At 44.0% G+C, this 25,704-nt stretch overlaps 2 protein-coding genes across 3 annotated transcripts in view; both read right to left on the bottom strand.

The window, feature by feature from the left end:
- The window catches only part of tiam2a (TIAM Rac1 associated GEF 2a), a 68,269-nt gene extending 65,073 nt beyond the window's left edge, over window positions 1-3,196 (bottom strand). The window contains exon 1 of the mRNA XM_047821359.1: window positions 2,972-3,196. The gene's annotated coding sequence lies outside the window, so the exon portion shown is untranslated. The remainder of the gene's footprint in view (window positions 1-2,971) is intronic.
- scaf8 (SR-related CTD-associated factor 8) lies at window positions 2,299-25,066 on the bottom strand. Of its 2 annotated transcripts, XM_027157067.2 has the most exons (21): window positions 24,873-24,887; window positions 23,813-23,896; window positions 21,361-21,473; window positions 10,110-10,154; window positions 9,851-10,012; window positions 9,495-9,651; window positions 8,834-8,961; window positions 8,138-8,308; window positions 7,883-7,962; window positions 7,626-7,746; window positions 7,314-7,445; window positions 6,417-6,526; window positions 6,122-6,315; window positions 5,936-6,036; window positions 5,674-5,787; window positions 5,415-5,571; window positions 5,195-5,325; window positions 4,965-5,103; window positions 4,816-4,872; window positions 4,526-4,735; window positions 2,299-4,418 (listed from the first exon to the last, which is right to left on the bottom strand). In XM_027157067.2, exons 6-21 carry the CDS (start codon window positions 9,571-9,573, stop codon window positions 2,986-2,988), a joined length of 3,357 nt encoding a protein of 1,118 aa, XP_027012868.1. In that variant the 5' UTR covers window positions 9,574-9,651; window positions 9,851-10,012; window positions 10,110-10,154; window positions 21,361-21,473; window positions 23,813-23,896; window positions 24,873-24,887; the 3' UTR covers window positions 2,299-2,985. The 2 variants fall into 2 exon arrangements, with proteins under 2 accessions (XP_027012868.1, XP_027012867.1); XM_027157066.2 differs by lacking the exon at window positions 21,361-21,473 and having other exon boundaries at window positions 24,873-25,066.
- Window positions 25,067-25,704: the final 638 nt, after the last annotated feature.

The raw sequence follows: 25,704 nt of genomic DNA on the forward strand, positions 1-25,704 counted from the left end.
AATAAGCTTACAAAGCAAAACAGAATGTCAGCTTCTACAAAGTCATCATCATAACTAGATTTGTAAAGTTTGTCATGACAACCTTTGATGTTGGCTTGGATGATGCAAGTTTTCACAAAGGCCGGTGCTTTTTAGAAGCGTTTGGACATAAGGGTATGTGTGACTATTTGACACAAGAATACTACTAGAATGCTAGGGTGCCAATTCTTTTGGAGGCGGGAGGATATGAGCATGTGACGTGTTCAGAATACCCGCGATGCAATTACCCTCATTGTCCCGAGTGTTTTAATATGTCACATGTCAATGTTGTGGAAATTTTTTGATTTTGCTTATTATGGGGGCGGGACCAAACGAGGTCACAGACACAGCGTTTCGTTTATTTCCGGCACCAGATGGTCAGATCTCCAGACCGGGAGCTATCGGACCTGCGGGCAAGTCGGCTGCAAACTCGGTTTAATACAAACCTCTGTGATTAAACCAAATCTCATAGTATTTTTGTAGAAGTCATTAATCACATGTTGGTAAATAAAGCTTGAAATCTGTACCATCCCTTTAACAGAGGGTCAGTTTACTGGTTATGACGCCTTTCTACCTCTCCACCCATCAGGTGAAGACTAAACCAAAGGTTTTTAAACCGCTCAGACGCACCAAGAGAACGTGCGATCCGCCCTCTTCCACATACACGGGCTGGTAGACGTCCGTAATTAATCGGCGAGCGTCTCTGTGATTTACAGGGGACAGAGAAAGCCCCTCCCACCCGCTCGCTTCGGTTGTAATCGTGCACGATTTCATTTAGTAGACTTCTAAATCTACTAATAAATCGTCGTCATGGCTCCAGGACTCCACTGCCAGAACCTGACGAGTTTCCGAATGGTTATAGATGTGAGCCGGACCAGACGTATTAGTCGAGTGCCTTGATTTTGCCAGAACAGATTAACGAATTAAACGTAATAGAAACTGGCTGTAGTCAGAGTTTCTACACAAATCGGTAAGGCTTTAGGAGAGGATCGGATCTGTTTGTATCATATCGATCATCTCTAGCCTGGACCACGTAAAGCGAAACGTCTAAAGACGACACACGTTTATCCTCCTCGTCAAGTTTAAAACAGACGTCTCTTAGTTTGAATACAAAGCGAAACAGCACCGTGACCCTAAAACATCACCACTTTTTGGGAATTGTTTTATCGCTAGCTGGAAACGGTTCATCAGCAATAAGGAAGCTGTTGGAAAATGATAGGAGACGATCTCTAACGTAGAAGGGGCGGAGCCTGCACGAGGCATTTCGATACGCAAGAGTCGCCTCTGGGAAACGTGTAATTAAGTAGGCAGAAATTCCCGATCGTGTTCCATCCGTTTGTATCTTATGCGCAACGTAACTCCGGCGTCCACGCCGTTAGTTACACTGCATGAAGATGAAAGAAAGTGGATAGAAATTTCTGCACCGAGTGATGAAAGCTGGCCTAGATTTGAAGGGACGAGTGCACGGAGCTTCCGTTTGATCGTCCTGCAGTCAAACAGTACGTAGGGTCTCGTTTTAGAGGAGTTCAAATTCTATAAGGTGAAAAAAAAGAAAGAGGAGCTTCGTAACAACGTGAGGACTCGGTGAGGAAGCAGGAGGTGTCGGACACCACGTTCTCCTTCCGTCATATATATATATATATATATATTTATACATACTCATATTTCAGATGTTGTGTTTATAGACAGATTTACAGCATAGAAAGGCTGAAGCTTGTTAGTTGCAGATGAGAAACGTGTCTAGAACGATGCACGGCTCAGTGGTGGTTCGTGTGCTACTCCAGACAGCTTTGTGAAGGTTTATATGAAGGTCTCTGTAGGTTACTGACCGAAGCCTCCAGAAAGTCTTCTGACAAAACAACAGAGCTACAGTGGTGAGTAGATTGTGCTTGGTTCTACTGGGAGACTTTTGTTCACATGTAGCAGTGTGTGTGTGTGTGTGTGTGTGTGTGTGTGTGTGTGTGTGTACAGCAGATACAGCAGCTATCGGCTGGCAGCCTGAAGACATTTATTAAGACATTACTTCATCATTTATGCTTCACATTACATGGAAATATGTCCAGTTTCGGCCTACGCTAGCTGTCCATATTCAGCTCGGTGTGTCCACGTGGTTCGTGTCACAGAAAATACAGTCCTAAAGCATTTTTAACCAATAAAGCATGTTTATTTAAAACTCTTTTGAGTTCTCTTAACATCCGGTAGCCTTCTGTGACCTTTTCTGGCTGAGACGATGTATTCGCTGCAGTGTGATGAAGAAAAATCAGACATTTAAGATGGGGATAGTACATAATAAATTTTTTAATTTTTTTTTTTTTTTTTGATTCTTTTCAAAAGCAACTAAAACGGCATTACTGTTCTCACTGTATTGGCTGTACGCATCATTTGCTTAAAAGACAACAAGCATTAGGACACCACAAAGGCATTAATTCATTTTAAACTCTGTAGCCGCTGGTTGTGAAAAAACAAAAACACAGAACAGGCCTTGACTGCTTTTCATTTTTTTTCTTTTCTTTCCCCCCTCTCTCACATTCTGCATCCAATCCTTCAGGGGGAAAAAAAGAGCCAGCATCCGTTAAACTCTTCCATAGGAAGGTCACAGCTCCCCACATACACCCCCCCCCCCCCGCCCCCCACATCCAGATTACAGTTCGGCTACACAACATTTTGGCATTTTGTCAAGCAAATTCCAATGATTTTAAAACCTAGCTTTAAAACAGAGGGGTTGCATTAAAAAAAGAAAGAAAAAAAAAGAAAAAAAGAAAAGAAAATAAAACATTAAAATATCACCTACCAGTGAAATCCTCTATTGTGAGCGTTCTATGATAGAGTACATAACTGGCATGATCTTTTTTTTTTTCTTTCTGTTTTTTTGCTGAGCAACAGAACTGAGCAGGTCCTGTGGATGCCGTTTTGAAATAAGTACAGAGATGACAACTATACAAAATCTTTTTACCTACTGAGTGACGATTATGTTTCCTCAGTGTCCGTTTTCACTAGCTCAGGCTCAGTCCCAGTCTCGGCTTCTTCCTTCGGCACGGTCTGTCCGCCGCCTGCAGCCACGAGCGGGGAGGTGGACGCTTCTGCAGCTCGTGTTTCGTTTAGGGGTTCGTCCGTAGGTGCGGACGGGGAAGGGTGAGACAACTTGGCTGTGGGTTCTGGTTCAGTTTCCTGTTTAGAGTCACTGTCACTAAAGTTGTCTTTCTTCTCTTGGCCAATCGTGGCCTCTTTTTCAGGCTGCGACTGCAGGGGTGGCTGCAGTTCTACTGGTCTCCCTGTGGGTTGTGGCTCGTGCTGTGGAAGAGGTTTAGGATGTGACTCGGGCTGAGATGGAGGCAGGTTTAGCAGAGGAGTCGGCAGAGGCAGTAGTGGTTGGGATGGTCTGGGAAGAGGGAGGAGAGGTTGAGGTTGGGGATTAAGATTCGCCCAGCCGGCACGTTCCCTGTCTCTCTCCTTATCGTTACCCTGTTCTCTGTCTCGCTCTCTCTCTCGCTCCCGATTCCGATCTCGACCTCGTTCGCGGTCTCGTTCTCCCTCTCGCTCCCTGTGCCGGTTGTCGCTCACGTCCCTGCGGAAGTCCCGGTCGTCACGGTCCTTCTGCCTCTCCCAGGGTCGACGTCGATCATCGAAGTCCTGGTGCATGTTCGCATTGAAGGGTCCACCGCCACGATTCCAGCCTGTCCCTACGCCACCCATGGCTCCTGCACCGCGCATCTCAAAACGGTTTTGGAAATTTGGATTTCCCCGATCATCCTGAAGGCTCTTCGGTGGTCCTCCTGACATTCCTCTTATATCTCGTTCATCCAGGTCCCCACGTGGTGCACCCCAGCGCGTCTCGGCTCTGAAGGGACCCGGCATGGGCTCTCGTCTCCCTAGTCCCTCTCTGCCTTCCAAGTGCATGCCTCCTCTTAGAGGTCTCTCCAACAGTGGAGCTCTCACGAGCGTGGGTTCCGACCTCAACTCAGGAGGAGGAGTCCTCAGCAGGCCTGTGCTCTGTTTCTCAGGAGGTGGGAAACGATAATCCTGATCTCCCTCTTGTTGGCCTCCACCGTCTGAAGTAGTCGGTGTATTATTATTATTAGCTTTGTCCATGTTGTCTGGTGGAGGAGCTGCAGGATTGGGGGCCCTCACAAAGGGACCCTCTGCACGATTAAAATGCTCCATTGGAGGGAAAGGGGCTCGTGCGCGTGCCTGAAGCGAGGTGTCCAGGAGGCTGTTGGCTTGCTGCGCCAGGCCTTGCTGCATGAGCATAGGGAAACGAGCCCCAGCTCCCTGAAGGAGGTTTGGCCGCAAGTCGAGAGGCAGCATTCCGGGCATCCTCTGGCCAGAGAGAGTGTGAGAGAGAGATGCAGAAGGGTGCATGCCTAGTAAACCCATCCCACTACGCACTGCATTCTGCATTCCTGTAACAGACAGAAAGAAAACTTACTAAGAGAAAGCAAAGGTTTAGGAATCGTATAACAATGATAAGCAAGCAAAAAAAACGACACACCACTCGACTCTTACTGACCCTGTAGTGTTATTTCATTAGGTGTGTCTAAATTCTCTCCAGATACAGCGGACTTGTCATTGCTGGCCTGTTGTGCTTGAGCTCCCACAGGATTGAACACTGCTCCAGGCATTCCCGAGGGCATGAAGCTTGCTGGGATAGTGCTCGTCTGAGGGAGCATCGCTCCGTATGTTGACTCCTTGTTGCTGTCTTGATTAGGCTGTACCAGTTCTGTCAGGGAACAGATTGGACCCATTCATATCTAGGCGTCAAACACTCGTACTCGGGATTTCGTATGAGGCAGAACTTACGTGTTGGTGCTGAACCGAGACCAGCGGACGGAGCTACGCTGGAAGTGGCCATGAAACCTACAGACGAACACAGCGATTAATAAACCAGTAAAACTTTGGGGTTTCCCATATTCACTTTATTGGATAACTGAGTGTGAAAGCAGCTGTACCTGGTGGAGGCTGCGTAGTGTTGAATCCTGCCCTGAGAAAGGGAGGTGGGGGACCGTAGCCAGGTGGAGGCATCGTCATGGTGACAGGATAAGAGGGTGGGACCAGGCCGACCGCAGGAACCGTCTGTGCCACTGGGATCTAGAGGACGGTTACCAGTTATGTGTAAAAACTTATGTACCGCACATAGTTTGAATTACAGTAAAACAATAACGATCAGAGACGTCTGTACCTGCACAGGCATCATGGTGACCTGCTGCGTGAAGGTCTCGTTCTGTGAGGTGCTGGCTGAGGTGCTTTCTGCAGGCACCGGCTGAACCTGGGGTTCCTTCGGTGTTTCTGCATTCTTCTGAGCTTCCCATTCTGCCAAAGCAATCACAGAGCAGTCAGGTGGAAACATCTCAGCACAACTGCTACGCAGCTTTATTTCTGATTTAAACATGTTTTCTTACCAACGTTAACCGTTTCCTGGTCAATCATGCCTCCTTCTGCAAAGCCGTCCAGGTCGTCTAGTTTGACCTTCTCCCAGGGGATGTAGGTCACTCCGAGATCTACGTCCCAGAACTGCTTGTATTCCTGTTTCACACCCTTATTAAGCGCCCAGGCGATCTACACACACACACACACACGGTCAGTATGTAAGACCTTAACACACTTTCTGATCTAGTCAGATCTGAGAATATACCAGTACGATTGTGTAAAGTTCCAAACCTTTATAACCTTTGACCCGATTTTGAACGAGCCGGTGCTTAATTTCTGCCGTGCGCGAAAAGCGTCCTGTCGATGCACCATACAGATATAAGCACATCCTCTAGGAGGAATCATCTAAAACACACAATTAGAAAAGCCATTATTAAGGAATCACCCGGTCTGTAAAACGTTTCTGTTCTTTTGTCCAAGAAGTTCGGGACAAAATACAAAACTACAGATGACCTCATGAATGCAGCTAAACACAAACAAAAGGCCAGCTTACGTTGATGGATTCGATCTGGCCGAACTCTTCAAAAAGGTTGGTAAGGTCCTGCTGTGTGGCCTTCTTGTCCACTTGACCCACCCACAAAGTAGTGCTACACACTGAAAGAAAAATCACAGATAAACAAATAAGAATACAAAAAAAAAAAAGTCAGTGTCTGATTGTCAGCACGTTCCTCAGTCGTACCGCTGAGAAATCTGGAGCGAATGGGAGGAAGGCCTTTCTTCTGCCGCTCCTTTTCTCTCTCTCGTGCACGGCGCTCACTAGAGTAGGAGCGAGACGATTTCCTTTTTCGTTCTCTGGACCGCGAGCGTGACCGTTTTCGGTGTTTCCGCTTTCGAGACCCTGAGCGTGACCTTGACCTCCTCCTCTTCGGGGACCTGCAGTATGAAGAAAAATGATCCCTTCTGTACACTGAGGCAGTGACATATTAACAATAACACATTATATGTACATAACTATAACTGGCTACTCGTCTAACCTGGAGCGAGAACGAGAGTGTGTTCTGGAACGAGTACCGCTCGTTTTCTTCTCATCCGACTCAAACATATCTTCGTCTACAGTGTCCTGTCCCTCGTCCAGGTCCATGTCCTGCACCGGGCACAAAAACACTCCAGGTTAGCTGAAGACCTTTTTTTTTCTTTTTCATTCTGTTATTAGTGACATCTGTAATTGTTTCTATGGGGCTTTTTACACCTGGTCACTTCCTGCGTTTTCTGTGATCCGATATCTACCCGATGGTAAAAAGACCAGGTCTAAATGCCCTCCGAAATGTTTTGGAGACGGATATAAATCTGATGGTACAAACCCCTTCAGGAGGTGGTCTGGGACGCATTACAGATGAAACTGGACAGGTGTATATGAATGTGGTTGTTCAAGCCACATACGTCAGCGCTATACTCCTCCCAAACGGAAGTACGTCACTCTCAGGTGACTCGCGAGTCATGCATCGCGCCAGGCGTCTCGTTGGGTCTTAAAATGCACTGCTGCTGCCAGCGAAAATGCAGCAAACAGTAGATGCTGTTTTTTGTAGCAAATGCATACACCAAAGCGTGTTCCATTTCAATTACCCCGGAAATGAGGTGAAATATATTTGCATTTTGGGCGGGAGTAGAAAGATCGGGTCGATATCCGATTCGCCGAGACGCGTTTATGTGGCCTGATGTAAACGGAACGGTTTTAACAAATCAGACAGCAATCGGATCAGAGACAACACACGAAGTGACCGGGTGTAAAAAGGCCCTTCGATTATACTCTCATGTATTTTTGTGGTTATGTTGCTTCATGTTCATGTTAGTGTCCATTTACTGCAGTGAAGGTTAGATAAATTATTACAAGTCATGTTTTTCACTCTGTAGTGACTGATATTTCTTCATGCCTGTTGTTGGTTGTCGATAGAATCGTCCAGTTTGGTGTCCTGTTCTTGGAGCTGTGGTTGGATGTTGCTCTGCGGTGGAGGGGCCGAGTTCTCGGGACCGAAGATGCTCTCCTGGCTCTCCAGACTGATGGACTGAAGAAATAATAAATAAATAAAAAAAACTTAAAGATTCCTCAGACAGGAAGCACCGACTCATCACGTAGGAGTAGAAGCTCATTTTCACTTTGCTTTAGAAAAGCTGCTTGTTTTCTAAAGCAACACAATAAACAGTGTATAAAAGTAGCTGTGTAACATCTCCTCAGTCTTCTTTACCTTCTGCTGATGCTGTTGGTGCTCTAGGATTTGTTTCTGAAACTGTTCAAGGTTCTGCTGCTGGAGCTGCTCAGCCAACTGATGGAACAGGGAGTTGTTAATGGACTCTGAAACCAACGGCCTGAAACAGAGGGATAGACGGTTTTAGTTCCTTCGTATGTCCTTCCTTCTCCTTCCATGCCATCGTGGATCCTCATGGAAACTTTGACAAGTGACGTTAGTGTGAACAAGATGATCAACTTTATAACAGTACATACAACTGAGCTGCCGCCGTGTCTTTTTTAGAATCGTCACTGGGTTCCGACTCGCCGCCAAAGTCAAACTGTCCCAAGAGTTTCTGCGAGAAAACAGGACAATGTTAAAAGTGTGTGTGTGAGTGTGTGTGTGAGAGAGAAGCTACAGAGGAAATGTATCATGATATAATTATATAAATGAAAATAAAAACTTGGGGTCCGTTAAAATATCATGTCCGTTATACATCACACTGATAGAATGGTGTGTGTTTTCTTCACCTTGTTGAAGGAGGAGACTCTCTGCTCGAGTGGGAGTGTGTTGGCCGCGGCCGCTGTGAGCTGCGCAGTCAGGGCCTGCAGCTGAACCACCAGACCGGCATCCAGCGCCTGCAGGAGAGACGGCTGAGGCTTCTGCTGCTGCAGCTGTAGACTCTGCACCAACTGCTGCAACTGCAAATCAGAGCACAAGGGACGTCAGAGGTGTTGGTGTTCAGCACGAGATATTACATTTAAATCTGTAATTCAGCTGTGGATATAAACAGCTCTCAGACGCACGACTGCCTCTAATGAATCGCACCGTCTGTGTGGTCGTAACAAACGTTATAGAGTCATGGATGTGCTGCAGCAGCCATTATTTACTGTATGTTTGTAAAATATACATGAAAAAGGCCTCAGAAGATATCCACATATTTTTCGCCTCACTTTCCAAGCTTCTCTAAGACATCGAGCGGTGCTAAACAGCAGATGGGATTTTATCACTTGCAGCCAAGGATTTTTGGGAACTCCTACACAGACCATTAGATTTCATTCCACTTAATTGCAGAGTGAAACCGGAGCAGCTCTTTGCATCTCCGCCAAGCAATCAAGGCCGTGTAACCAGACCCAGAGATTCATTTTCAGGGACCCTGAATGACATAATTACACAGCATGCGTTAGAGATAGCAGTGTGGGTAAATCAGTGAGAAGGGGGCTGACCTGCTGCCCTTGAGGGCTCTGTAGGATCTGTGCTACAGCTGCCACGGTGTCTGAGTTGGAGATCTGAGAGGCCCAGTCTGGTAAACTGGGCATGATGTTGGCTGGAGTGGCCGGAGTAGCAGGAGTGCCTGTTAGACAGGGACAAAGGCAATAATCACAAAAACTCTTCTTAAAAATACAGAGTCACATACGGTAAGATCAGTGAGAGCAAAACATATTCTAATGTGTTTTAAAATCGAAATTGAGAGACAAACCCGGTGTGGCAGACACAGTCACACACACAGTCTCACACAAACACACACACACACACACACAGTCACAGACAGACACACACACAGTCACAGACAGACAGACAGACACAGACAGACAAATACACACACAGTCACAGACAGACAGACACACACACAGACAGACAGACAGACAGACACAGTCACAGACAGACAGACAGACAGACACAGACAGACAGATACACACACAGTCACAGACACACAGTCACAGACACACAGTCACAGACAGTCACAGACACACACACACACACACAGTCAGTCACACAGTCACAGACAGACACACACAAAGTCACAGAGAGACACACACCACAGTCAGACAGTCAGACACTCACAGTGTCACAGACAGACACACACACAGTCACACACAGACGAACCAGGAGTGGCGTTGTTAACAGGAACAGCGGTGCTGGCAGACACAGGCGTGACACTCGGGGGCGGGATTCCCACTGCCATGTCCAGTAACGGCTGGATGATGTCACTTTTGAACACGATGTTTTTCTGCCACAGGTTTAGCACTCGGACGATCTTGCTCTGAAACAGGAAATGTTTCCATCATATTCCATCACACACTAAATGTTCTCCAGTGATTCTCAAACCTATGAACTTACACCTAACATCCGAATACATTTACACTAAATCGGTTCTTTTTGCTTTCGCTGTTCACACAAATCCTGTCATCTTTCTTTGATGTCTACACTCTCCGAAACACATTCATGCACAGAGCGTGTACCTTATCATCAGAGGGGCATCTGTAGAGGTTCTGGAAGGTGCTGATGATGTTCTTGCTGAAGCGTGGCGCGAACACATCCTTCTCCTGGCCGAACTGATGCCGTGACTGACGCACGATGGAGTCGATGACGTATAGACCCGGGACCTTGTACTCAGGCTTGCACTATCAATTATTATTTAAAATTCACGTCAGTTAAGTGTCGAGGTTAATAAAGCGATTGTTAAAGAGAAAACGTTTCGTCTTCGAAAAGATCACTGACCTTCTGAATGAACTTCTCCACACTCTGTACCACATGTTTGTAGAACTGGAAAGAAGGGAGAAGAAAACAAGTATGAAATATTACACACACACAACATCTATTATTCATTCTTGTTTTTATTCCTCCCAGCATTGACCAATAACAGGGAAATAAAATGGACACGATGTTCTGATGTAATGTCCTAACTGATCTAGCAACAGGATGTAAAACAGTACATAATTCAGTTCACACAGCACACAAGTGAAAAATAAAGAAAAATTATGTACCTGAAATAATAATATTATTAAATTAAAGACACGTTCAAAAATGTACTTACTCGTTAAAAACAAAAAACAAATAAAATAAGAAAGGAATGAAATGACGTTTAAAAGAATTCAGCTTCAGGAAGTAGAGGTATATGGAAAAAAAATTAGAGGCTCAAATACAACAGTTTAAAGATTTGTAATCTTAATAATGAAACCCATGAAAAGTAATGAAACACTATTTACTGTAAACGTGTCACATGCCGCACAAACGCTGGATTTTTATCCAATCCCACTTCAGGGAACGTAACACTGAATAACAACACACCAGGTTTTCATAGAACTTCGACCAACTGCACGTTTCACTCGTGACACAGACGCTGGACTGTTACGACAGGTTTATGAAGACGCTATAGTCACATCTACACTGAGACTGAACAGTGTGCTCATTGTATAACAAAGCAAATGTACTACAGGTTCATAATATCTGAAATAATAATAATAATAAATAATAATAACAATAATTCCTAATCAAACATGATCGTGTGATCTCTGTGTAGTTTAACTCTATGGGATGTGCTGATAGTGACCTCTGGTGTTCAAACTGAGCAACTGCATTACATGCACAATTAACATAAGACATTTGGCCCTGAGATGCATCGTGTCACATTAATCATTACATCTCCATCAGTTACAGTAATGTTAGGGTTAAATGTGAACTTTTACACAGCCTTTAAGTTAACACTCAAACACTAAACAAAAATGGTTTAAATGTGTGAAGTTAATTTGTATGTTAACTCGTAACCTTCGACTTTGTGCGGTGCGACGTTCGTTAAGACAATCGTAATCCAAATCATTGTATTTATACCTCGAAAAAACAAGACATAAGAAACCATACAAACCAAGAATCAAAAACTAATTGCCACATTAATAAAATTCCTCAGAACTCACTCACTCACTTTTTTCTCCCACACAGTCACACAGACAGTCACACAAACACACACACAGTCAGTCTCACACACACACACACACACACACAGTCAGTCACACACATACACACAGTCAGTCACACACATACACACAGTCAGTCACACACATACACACACATACACACAGTCAGTCACACACATACACACAGTCAGTCACACACACACACACACAGTCAGTCACACACACACACACACACACACAGTCAGTCACACACACACACAGTCAGTCACACACACACAGTCAGTCACACACACACAGTCAGTCACACACACAGTCAGTCACACACACACAGTCAGTCACACACACACAGTCAGTCACACACACACACACACACACACACACACACACACACACACACACACACACACACACACACACACACACAGTCAGTCACACACATACACACAGTCAGTCACACACATACACACACATACACACAGTCAGTCACACACATACACACAGTCAGTCACACACATACAGTCAGTCACACACACACACACACAGTCAGTCACACACACACACACACACACACAGTCAGTCACACACACACACACACACAGTCAGTCACACACACACACACACAGTCAGTCACACACACACACACACACACACACTCAGTCACACACACACACACACACTCAGTCACACACACACACACACACTCAGTCACACACACACACACACTCAGTCACACACACACACACACTCAGTCACACACACACACTGAGTCACACACACACACACACTCAGTCACACACACACACTGAGTCACACACACATACACACAGTCAGTCACACACACATACACACAGTCAGTCACACACATACACACAGTCAGTCACACACATACACAGTCAGTCACACACAGTCAGTCACACACATACACACAGTCAGTCACACACATACACACAGTCAGTCACACACATACACACAGTCAGTCACACACATACACAGTCAGTCACACACATACACACAGTCAGTCACACACATACACACAGTCAGTCACACACATACACACAGTCAGTCACACACACACACACACACACACACACTCAGTCACACACACATACACACAGTCAGTCACACACATACACACAGTCAGTCACACACATACACACAGTCAGTCACACACATACACACAGTCAGTCACACACATACACACAGTCAGTCACACACATACACACAGTCAGTCACACACATACACACAGTCAGTCACACACATACACACAGTCACACACACATACACACAGTCACACACACAGTCAGTCTCACACACACACACACAGTCAGTCACACACATACACACAGTCAGTCACACACACACACAGTCAGTCACACACACACACAGTCAGTCACACACACACACACACACAGTCAGTCACACACACACAGTCAGTCACACACACACAGTCAGTCACACACACACAGTCAGTCACACACACACAGTCAGTCACACACACACAGTCAGTCACACACACACAGTCAGTCACACACACACACACACACAGTCAGTCACACACACACACACAGTCAGTCACACACACACACGCAGTCAGTCACACACACACACGCAGTCAGTCACACACACACACGCAGTCAGTCACACACACACACGCAGTCAGTCACACACACACACACAGTCAGTCACACACATACACACAGTCACACACACAGTCAGTCTCACACACACACACACACACAGTCAGTCACACACACACACACAGTCAGTCACACACATACACACAGTCAGTCACACACACACACAGTCAGTCACACACACACACAGTCAGTCACACACACACACACACACACAGTCAGTCACACACACACACACAGTCAGTCACACACACACACACAGTCAGTCACACACACACACACAGTCAGTCACACACACACACACACACACACAGTCAGTCACACACACACACACACACAGTCAGTCACACACACACACACAGTCAGTCACACACACACACAGTCAGTCACACACACACACACAGTCAGTCACACACACACACGCAGTCAGTCACACACACACACGCAGTCAGTCACACACACACACACACAGTCAGTCACACACACACACACAGTCAGTCAGTCACACACACACACACACACAGTCAGTCACACACACACACACAGACACACAGTCAGTCACACACACAGTCAGTCACACACACAGTCAGTCAGTCAGTCACACACACAGTCAGTCAGTCAGTCAGTCACACACACACAGTCAGTCAGTCAGTCACACACACACAGAGAGTCAGTCAGTCAGTCACACACACACAGAGTCAGTCAGTCAGTCAGTCACACACACACAGAGTCAGTCAGTCAGTCAGTCAGTCACACACACACAGAGTCAGTCAGTCAGTCAGTCACACACACAGTCAGTCAGTCACACACACACACACACAGTCAGTCAGTCACACACACACACACACAGTCAGTCTCACACACACACACACACAGAGTCAGTCACACACACACACACACACACACACAGAGTCAGTCACACACACACACACACACACACAGAGTCAGTCACACACACACACAGAGTCAGTCACACACACACACACAGAGTCAGTCACACACAGAGTCAGTCACACACAGTCAGTCAGTCACACACACAGTCAGACAGTCACACACACAGTCAGTCAGTCACACACACAGTCAGTCAGTCACACACACAGTCAGTCAGTCACACACACAGTCAGTCAGTCACACACACAGTCAGTCAGTCACACACACAGTCAGTCAGTCACACACACAGTCAGTCAGTCACACACACACACAGTCAGTCACACACACACACAGTCAGTCACACACACACACACAGTCAGTCACACACACACACACAGTCAGTCACACACACACACAGTCAGTCACACACACACACACAGTCAGTCACACACACACACACAGTCAGTCACACACACACACACAGTCAGTCACACACACACACACACAGTCAGTCACACACACACACACAGTCAGTCACACACACAGTCAGTCACACACACAGTCAGTCACACACACAGTCAGTCACACACACAGTCAGTCACACACACAGTCAGTCACACACACGGTCAGTCACACACACGGTCAGTCACACACACGGTCAGTCACACACACGGTCAGTCACACACACACGGTCAGTCACACACACACGGTCAGTCACACACACGGTCAGTCACACACACGGTCAGTCACACACACGGTCAGTCACACACACGGTCAGTCACACACACGGTCAGTCACACACACGGTCAGTCACACACACACACACACACAGTCAGTCACACACACACACACACACACACACACACACACACACACACACACACACACACACACACACAGTCAGTCACACACACACACACACACACAGTCAGTCACACACACACACACAGTCAGTCACACACACACACAGTCAGTCACACACACACACAGTCAGTCACACACACACACAGTCAGTCACACACACACACAGTCAGTCAGTCACACACACAGTCAGTCAGTCACACACACACACACACACAGTCAGTCACACACACACACACACAGTCAGTCACACACACACACACACACAGTCAGTCACACACACACACACACAGTCAGTCACACACACACACACACAGTCAGTCACACACACACACAGACAGACAGACACAGACAGTCAGTCACACACACACAGACACACACAGACACACACACAGACACACACACAGACACACACACAGACACACACACAGACACACACACAGACACACACACAGACACACACACAGACACACACACCCCTCCTGCTGCAACTCTCGCTTTTTCTCCCACACAAACACACACACGACTAGATTATTATTTATTTCATTCATAATTTGAGATGATCAAATTTAGCTTTCTGTGTGAAGAAAAAATCAATCTTTTTTTTATTGAGGACTTCAGAAGCTGCCTGGAAATAAAATTCACGGCAAATTCAAAAAGCTTAAAGAAAACGAGAAACACACGAGTTATGTTCTTTTACTTGACTATCAGACAATGACAGATTATTTAATTCACACACACACACACCCCTCAGTATTAACACAAAACTTGTCTCAAAGCTCCTGCACACACAGCCATACTTCTGAGCTCAGTTTTTCTCTAACAATCTAAAGCTTTATTAAGTTTCCGGAAACACAGCACTTCTAAACGGACTGTGAGTAAAATTCATCCAAACACATTTATCATCTCTATCGGGAACTAAACTGTGATGTAGGCCGTCAGATTATTACAGATTATAATACACAAAGATTAAAACCTGTTCAGGAAAAACACTTTCTACAAAATGTTCCCGATGTCACCTTTAGGAAATAACACAGACTATAATCAGGGACTAACACCTTATATTCCTGTAGCCCCAGAGAGGAAGTCTGTAAATCTCACAGCAATTTAAGTCGATTAGGAAACTGTAAAGTTTTTTTTTTTTATTTTTTTTTTTTTGGGGGGGAGGGGGGGGAGATAAATAAATAAATAAAAACATTTGCAAATCCATGATTATAAACATGCATTACAACTGAACACTGCACTGAACTGACTCGTAAATGCAAGCGGTTACTGTAAATATTCTCAAATCAATTAAATATAAACATCATAATTAATCATATGAACTAAATCCTAGAAACAATCACATGGCAAAGAAGCCCAATGTGATCTAAACAATCTAAAACAATAAGAAATCATACGTTCCATTAAAATGTTTTAGGGGCTTTGTGCATTTTCTGTGATCAGATAGCCATCCGATGGTAAAAAGACCAGGGGTCTCGTTTATAAAGCGTGCGTGCGTACGTGCAAAACGGGCCCGGAAACGTGCGTACGCCAGTTTTCGCGCAAAGGTTGTGATCTATAAAAAACAAACTTGACAGGAAAATGTGCGCACCTATAAACAAACTTTGAGACGTGCGTACGCACATTCTGGAGACAGAGGGAACTGGCGACACAGATGGTGAGGTCGTGAACTGAAGTTAGATTGTAGAAAATTCGTGTGAGAAGAACGATTATAAGAATTAATGACGTTTAATTTTCACTCCATTTCATACGTTATATCCACATTATCATGAGGATTAAATCCAACAATAAAATACAAACGTAATTCAAAATGTATTAAAAATAAAATAATAATAATAATCAGCACTACTTTTTCCGTCTTAAATTTTCGCCCACAAATTAATTCTGTGATTTTGTCAAGGTGTTAACGATCAGTCTAATTGCTAGAAACATATAAATCCTCTGATGACCCGGGTAGCTATGTAATGCTTCATGATGGCACTGCTGGCACTGTTGGACGATTACGCCAATGGCAGAATAAGGAGAGAACGAGTTTTCAGGGACCATGATGATTTCCTGGCCCATTATGATGACTGGCTAATAAGCCGATTTAGATTCCCTGTGCTCTTAGATCTATGTGTTGAATTGGGTCGAGTATTAGAGAGGGCGACATGCCGGAACCGTGTCATCCCAGTCCAAATACAAGTCCTCACCACTCTGGGGTCCCTGGCAACTACGCACAGTTTTATAAATGAGACCCCAGGTCTAAATGCCCTCCGAAACGTTTTGGAGACCGATATAAATCCGATGGTACAAACCCCTTCAGGAGGTGGTCTGGGACGCGTTTCAGATGTAACTGGACAGGTGTAAATGAATGTGGTTGTTCAAGCCACATACGTCAGCGCTATACTCCTCCCAAACGGAAGTACGTCACTCGCAGTTGACTCGCGAGTCGTGCATTGTGCCAGAAACAAACATGTTTTCCCACCAGCACTGGCTCCGGTCTTTCACCCAGGCGTCTCGTTGGGGCTTAAAATGCAGCAAACAGTAAATGCTGTTTTTTGTAGCAACCGCGTACACCAAAGTGTGTTCCGTTTCAATTACCCCGGAAATGAGGTCAAATATATTTGCATTTTAGGCGGGAGTAGAAAGATCGGATCGATATCCAATTCGCCCAGACGCGTTGATGTGGCCTGATGTAAATGGGACAGTTTTAACAAATCAAATCGGATCAGCCATCGGATCAGAGAAAACACGTGAAGTGACCAGGTGTAAAAAAGCCCTTAGTCTGCTTGTAGTGCCTGCATGCATGAGCACACACACACAAAGTTAAACAGACAAACTAGCAGCAAATTTTAAAGAAAACTTCCTTTGATTACAAAACTTTTAAACATTAAAATTAAACATTAAACTTTTAAAAACTATTAAACATTCCGTCCTGTGTGAGATCTGTTTCTATCCACACCAACAAAAGGTTTGCGCCACATTTATACACACTGTTTAGCTCTGCCAGGATCTACACACACTTATCTGCTTTGGCACTTGTTGGCACTCATCCACCATTGAAATATGACCAGATGCATGCATGAGACATTTGTTTAACAGAACGGAAGTGATAAGAGCTCTACAGACTATTACAGACCGCGAAGGAGGAAAATAAATAAGTCTGAAAGCCGCCGATCTGTTCACTAGCTGCGCTCACTACGTGGTCTGTCGACACTCACTGGTACTGAATAAACAACAGGTAGTGAATTAATCACATTACTAAACCACAGGCTCGAGTCAAATACAAAACATCATGATCAAGATGAAGCTTTTTACTAACAGATTAGTGGGTCAAATTGATAAAGCCGCACGCCGTCTGTGAACCAGAACAACTCGTGCAAGCAGTGGACTAATGACACCAGCAACAAAAACCACATTTACATCATGTGTAAAGTTCAGAAGTCAGATATTAAGTGTGTGTGTAAGAATAGCACAAGGTAAAATCTGAATGAAATCTAAGAAGTCCTGCCCACATTCCATGTAGATGTAATGTACACAATTCACAAATAATTAGAATTTAACAAGAATTTAAGGAAAATCTCAATAAAAAAAAGAGCTAGACATCCAACAGGGCACAATATCAAGATTTTGTGCATTTCTTGCTCATGAAAGGCTGGTGAGTGAGTGAGAGTTAAAGTGAGTGAGTGAGTGAATGCGTGGGAGAGACAGTGAGAGAGTGTAGAAGAGTGAGGGAGAGGGAGTGGGAGTGAGTGAGAGCTAAATTGGAGATTGAGTGTGAGTGGAGGTGAGTGGGGGAATGGGAGTGGGAGAGGGAGTGAGTGGAAGTGGGAGAGTTAAATTGGGAGCTTGAGTGTGAGGGAGAGGGAGTGAGTGGGAGTGAGTGAGTGGGGGAACTGGAGTGAGTGAGAGCTAAATTGGAGCTTGAGTGTGAGTGGGAGTGAGTGAGTGAGTGAGTGGGGAAACAGGAGTGGGAGAGTGAGTGAGTTTAGGAGTGAGGGAGAGGGAGTGAGTGAGAGTGTAAGTGAGTGGGAGAGTGAGAGTTAAATTGTAAGCTTGAGTGTGAGGGAGAGAAAGTGAGTGGGAGAGAAAGTGAGTGGGTGAGTGGGAGAGAAAGTGAGTGGGTGAGTGGGAGAGAAAGTGAGTGGGAGAGTGGGAGAGAAAGTGAGTGGGAGAGTTGGAGAGAAAGTGAGTGGGAGAGAAAGTGAGTGGGAGAGTGGGAGAGAAAGTGAGTGGGAGAGTTGGAGAGAAAGTGAGTGGGAGAGTGGATGGGTGAGCGGGATGGTGTGTGGAGAATGGGTGAGTGAGTAGGAGAGTGGGTGAGTGAGAGTGGATGGGTAAGTGGGAGTGAATCGGACAGTGGGTGAGTGGGACAGTGGGTGGGTGGGTGAGTAAGTAGGAGAGTGGGTGAGTGAGTGAGACGGTGGGAGAGTGAGTGAGTGGGACAGTGGGTGGGTGGGACAGTGGGTGGGTGAGTAAGTAGGAGAGTGGGTGAGTGGGACAGTGGGTGGAAGAGTAAGTGAGACAGTGGGTGGGAGAGTATGTGGGACAATGGGTGGGACAGTGGGTGAGTGAGTAAGTAGGACAGTGGGTGGGAGAGTAAGTGAGACAGTGGGTGGGAGAGTAAGTGAGACAGTGGGTGGGAGAGTAAGTGAGACAGTGGGTGGGAGAGTAAGTGGGACAATGGGTGGGACAGTGGGTGAGTGAGTAAGTAGGACAGTGGGTGAGTGAGTAAGTAGGACAGTGGGTGGGAGAGTAAGTGAGACAGTGGGTGGGAGAGTAAGTGGGACAGTGGGTGGGTGAGTGGTAGTGAGTGAGTGTCCTGTCATTTTATTGTCTCTAAAAAGCACTATAGATCACGGGGTGCTCCGTAAACACAATTGTGTTTATTCAAGAGTCAAATCCACCAACAAACACCATAAAAAACTGTTGTAGTAATTTAAAGTTAAACTTTAAATCTTCTGCAACAATAATTAAGCAGAGAAAAAGTGTCCCAGCAGTCAAACACAGGTGAAGCTCTGAAACACCTGAGGAACCTCCTACTGTTCACCATAATCCAGTGTTTTATTTATTAATATAATCTCAGTCTGGTCTCTGAACTCTGTAAGATTATTACGTCCTGTTCAGGTCTTTAGTGGTGAGTTACACAAGACAAAGACAGGAGTCTGAGAACTAAAACTGTCTGTAAAGTAAAAAAAAAAAAAAAAAAAAAGGAGACACCGATAGACAAAGTGAAATGAGATGACAACGATCTTATAAGAGTTCTTAGGAATATACAGTATATATATATATATATATATAAATAAAAAATCAGGCGTGTAAGAAATCCCATCATAACGTAAACCACTCAGTCACACCAATAAGACACTGGGGTCATTAGATCACGTACAGGGAAGAGATTACACTCGATATCCGATTCTCCGAGACGCGTTTATGAGGCCTAATGTAAATGGAACAGTTTTAACAAATCAGACGACTATCGGATCAGAGAACACACATGAAGTGACCGGGTGTAAAAAGGCTCAAAGACAAATTGGAGACTGTTAATAATAAACGGCTCGTCATCGTGTACTCATCATGATCATGTTTAAAAACCAGCCCCAATACAAATAACATTCAGAACGTTATCAGAAACCGGCAGACCGTTAAAGTTAAAACTTGAACCACCAAACCAGAGACACATCGATTTAAATCATGGGAAAATTTCCTTATCAAGCACCAGAAGCATCCGATGATCACACTGAAGCACACGTGTACAGATAACACAAGGCCGGACATCCTTCAGTGATCGTACAGGTTCACGCTCCAAAGAGCTGCCCAGGACCGTGTTTTAGCCGTGTTCAGTCAGAGGCAGAACACAAAACTCACCAAAATAACCAGATATAACTTAAGAGTAAAATTTAGAGCAGAAAGAAATTAGATACAGAATCAACCCAAAACAACAGAAAACAAATCAGACTCGTCTTTGGGGATACGGACGTGTTTCTGTAGAGCTGAGCTGCTAAACAAAGGATATTTAGACTGAAAAACAAAGAACGTACAGTGGACATGACACACAAATTACTCTAAATTACTCTAAACACATCTATATTAATGCACAGAGAACACAGTGACACGCTTGTGTTACATACAACACAAAACTTTTAACTTTGTGATCTCTATCAGATTCTGCCCTCAAGCTTCACACAAATGACATCATTCGAATCTTTTACTTCATGTTCTGATCTTTTCACAGTGTAACAGAATGAATCCAAAGATATCAGAACACTGCGGATGAACGAATACGTGACTTAATGAAAGTTGTGTGTAATAAACAAACGTTTAAAACCCCGACACGACTGACCACATACACAACTTAACACCTGAATCGACTAAAATCGAGTGCCGTCGTCTTGGTCTACGACAATCCGGACAATCGTCACTCAGGTTCTTTCTGATCTGAACAAAACGATATCAAATGATAGTAAAATCTATCCCTTATATCTGGAACAAGTGACCGAACCAAGCACGTGTCCGACCGCGACACCAGGCAGCAGCTATAAACTGCAGCAGATTCTGAAGTTACACTACTTCCTGACCGCTGTGTGTGTGTGTATGTGTGTGTGTGTGTGTGTGTATATGTGTGTGTACACAAGTCAGAGCGTTTGTGAGTAATCTGTTTGCTTTCTTTATGCTCCATCGTCCTATTAAAACAGCCCATCTCCTACCTAAGCTGGTTAGGGGTTCTCTTATCACTTTGAAACTCTTTCTCTCTCTCTCTCTCTTTCTCTCTCTCACTCCCCCATCGTCCTTTCGGTGCTTTGGGGTGCTGGGAGAGCTGCTGAGGGAAGGGGAAAAAGGTGTTATTCACAGAGAACTCACAGTCACACAGCACGATTAAACCAAACCTGCTAACAGAGAAATAAATGATGCTAATTTAAAAATAAAACTTTACACAAAATCGATCGATCTGTAAACAGTAAAGACATCAAGTTCAACAAATAACAGGAAATCATCTGGTTTGTGTCACAGACCTACAGCCTGAATTAGAGAGACTGTACCGGCGTTTCTTAACGAGAGAGATATTTTATTCCTCGTTTATGATCGACTTAACGTCACATCTCTTTTAAAAGTATCGAGAGAATCACTGAAGACTTCTAACATCTTCACACTTCACACTTAAGTCACATATTTACAGACACAATATTTAGATCGATAAGGAACAGAACAGCTGGCACTAACGGTCGACTTCAGACACTTACGATCGCTCGTCGGCATCGTACAACATTTACGACATGAATCGGACACAGATGTCGGAATGACACATAGCCCTGAATACACTTCATCTCCGTCCTGCTTCAGTCAACACTAAGAACTCTTGGATAGTTAAAGCCTCTCGTGACGTTACATCAATATGGACCGGATCCTTCTCCGAGACGTCCCTGGTGCTCTTAAAACGTACAAATAAAAGCTTTACTACTATAAAAGACAAAGCTGTGATCACCTGCACGTTCACCACGTTTACTAGCTGCGGGACTTAAAGCGTGCACAACGGAGCGATTCCTCGGTCCATCTGATCATTTGTTTAGTTCACGTTTTACTGATCTGACAAAACCTCCGGATGCTGGAAGACGTGTATTTCAGACGTTCACGTGTATTCGTTTGGAAGACGGTTTTCACACAAACACCACAAAGTTGAAGCAATTAAAAAAATTTGACTCATAGCCTTCTGAACGTTCAGGGAAAAGAAAAAGGCTTCAGCGTTTCATCAACACACCTGATTACATAATTAACCTGCCTAATTACCAAAGTGTTAATTCACTCACAGACACGATACAGCCATCGATCGGCCGTTTTACTCTTCATTACCAAGCCAACGTTTTAACTTTTAGTCTTCGTGCCAATAGACTCAATTTCTAACAAAACATCTGGTTACAGCATCGACGAATAAATTATGAATATAATAATTTATAATAATACATTTATTCTAATAGAAACCGAAGGAGAAAAAAAACCCCACTATACTCTCACTAGTTCTTCACGCCATTACACTCCATCTTTATAGGATACGGGCTTTAAAGACAACATTTACAGAAAAAAAGTCTCCCCAAATTTGTCTGCTAGCCTTTAAAGTTTTTTAATACAATTATTGTGGTTTAAAGGTAAAGATGTAAATCCACATTTACTCCATGTTCATGCGGCTGCTATACGAGTGGTATTTTTCACACGCTCACATCGAGAGGATTAATAGTGACCTGCACTACACGGCACATCGGAGCCAGAACGCATGCATCGGTATATAAATATAAATAAAATGAGTTTCGTTTCACATAAAAAAAACTTCCTTCTGTCATCGTGTTGCCGCCGTGAGCTGCGTCTCAAATCAAAAACCGATTTATTTCAAAAGAAAAGTTTAGTCATTTATAAAATCTATTCAATAAAAAGTTTGAAAAGTCTGAAGACTAACTTTAATTATAAAAACATCGTGTTTATAGTCAATTAGGACACAGAACGGCACATAAGGACGAGATTTGTGAGACGACGTTAGTTTGTTTATTTCGTAACAGAGCGACGTGGTCCTGTTGCGTCTCCGCTGTTTACGGCTTACGTTTTGGAAAGCGTGCACGAGCGAGACGCCAAACGACCGCAGGATAAACACGGCATCTTGCACACACTGTTAATGATAAACCAGGCTTTATAATAACACCGTCACTGCTGTGAAGTGGGACTAGATAAAATATAAGCTGAATAATAATAATAATTCCCTTTACATTTATGGCATTTGGTAGACGCTCTTATCCAGAGCGACTTACATTTCTCTCATTTATACAGCTGAGCAATTGAGGGTTAAGCAGTGGCAGCTTGGTGGCCCTGGGATTTGAACTCACAACATTCTGATCAGTAGTCCAACACCTTAACCACTGAGCTACCACATCCCACCTTTAGGGGCATATTTGAATATGGCTGAACTGCTGATTTATCTTACTATCCAAAGACTTTATTACAAAACACGACACGTGTAAGAAGGATGTTTGTGTTGCAGAGATCTGGAATAAGAAGGGGATCAAATCGGTGAGAAAACACTAACGTACGGTAAAGAACTCCTTCGTTTTTTTTTTCCAGTGTTCTTTGCAGCAGGATGCTGAGAGGAAACCAGAAAACCCTGCTCTCGATACTTACCTTTATGGCTTTAATGGCCGACTTGGTGATCTGGGTCATCTTGGCTTTGGAGATCGGAGGCTTGTATTCGTTCAGAGAGTAGAGCTGAAAAACACAACACACACGTCTTTAATTTAATATCACGGAATATCGGAAATGTTCTTACACGCTTAGTGCCATCAACAAATTATTTGCTTGCAGGTCGAGTCAACAGTCAGGATGGATAGACGGATCGATGGAGCAGAAACCAAAAGGTCCTTTGTGTTAATTACATCCTAAAGTTCTTCACCAAACTCAGCTGAACATTTTAACTGCTTCAACATTTACGAGTAATCATTTAACACTTTATTATAACGCAACGGAAGACAATTCTGACAAAATACACACAATAAAACACTCTAAACAATCCAGATGTTTGCTATGACTCCATGTTCTGCTCCATTTCCGGTCTCCATCCTCACTCCAGCTGCCAGTGTGTGTTATTTTCCCCTCGGGACACATTTTCTTTCTCCTCCATTCATCAGCAACATGTTATGTAAACCCCAAACCGACCCGTTATGTGTTTGTGTTTGTTAATAAAAAATACATTATAGCTCTGTTTTATGTACACAATCGCTAAGATGCTAACAATCACTCAGTGTTACAGATGAGGTTAAACATGCTAACTATGCTAACTGCTAATTTAATAACATCAGCTAGCATTAACACTCGTTTGGAGTTAAAGGTGAAATCTATAAAAATAAATACATTTTAAATGGCGCTGTTTAACACTAGCGGGTTTACAAGTGGTATTAAATAACATTTTTAGCTTCATAGCAAACATGCTAGCGGCTTTTGGGCTAACGTTAGCCGCGATGTTTAAACTAGTGCTAATGATTGTGTTGAGTGTTTCTGCATTAACACCGTGACGGGTTACATTGTTAGCATTATGCTAACTGTAATTCCTGAGGTAAATAAACGCGCTAGGACACCGATTTACTAGCAAGCTAAGCGCTGCGGCCTACAGCGTTAGCATTAGCGTTAGCTTCAGACCTGAATATACCTCAGAACTTTCTAAATAAACCGGATTTAATGAACCAACCTCTACATTAAACGCTTTAACAGCCTCCATGATGCTTGTTATCTGTTGTTGTTCAATAGCAGTGAATATTTGTTTTATTTTCTCGCCCTCTGCTCGTCACGGCCCGGGGGATGGAGCTGGAGCCTGAGCAGCAGGAGCACGAGCAGGAGCAGGCTGCATGGCGCTGAGAGCCTTAGTGGCTGAGATGGAGGAGACAGACCGTTAATATGGCTGACACGCGATGCCAGAAGCCGCCGCTAGATGGCGACATACGTCACGTTAAAATGACGGTTTTGCAAATGTTCTGCATTCTGTTCTAATATCTGTTTACTTATTGTAGACTATAGACCTGACCGCATTAAAGTAAAAATGCTCGTTCTGTTTAAAACATAAAAGATTATCTGAACTAAAAACTATTTTCTTTTATTTAAAGGAATGAAAATACTTTTTTTAAGTGCTATTCCTTTTAATTCCACCAGGGGGCACCGGAGTAGAGCCAGGGGTCAGGGTGGTATAAGAATACTACATAAAAATAAAAATGACAATTTAACAACATTGTTTTGAGATTAAAGGCCAAAGATACAAGAAAAGGTGATGAATTAATAGCGCCGCCATGTGGACAATAATATAATATTTTAGTCAATTACACCACCAAAAATCATTAATTCTGCTTTTACAGACTGATTATATAACTAATTATGATAAAATACTAATAAACTAACTAATATCTAACTAACTGTTTAAAGTATGTTTTGTCAATAAAAAAATTAATGAACCTAGATTTTATGTATAAATACCAAATGTCTCTGTTGCTTCAACTAATTATTACTTAAATGATGAATTTTAAACAGCT

This window comes from Tachysurus fulvidraco, chromosome 12 (assembly GCF_022655615.1).
Source record: "Tachysurus fulvidraco isolate hzauxx_2018 chromosome 12, HZAU_PFXX_2.0, whole genome shotgun sequence".
NCBI lineage: Eukaryota > Metazoa > Chordata > Actinopteri > Siluriformes > Bagridae > Tachysurus > Tachysurus fulvidraco.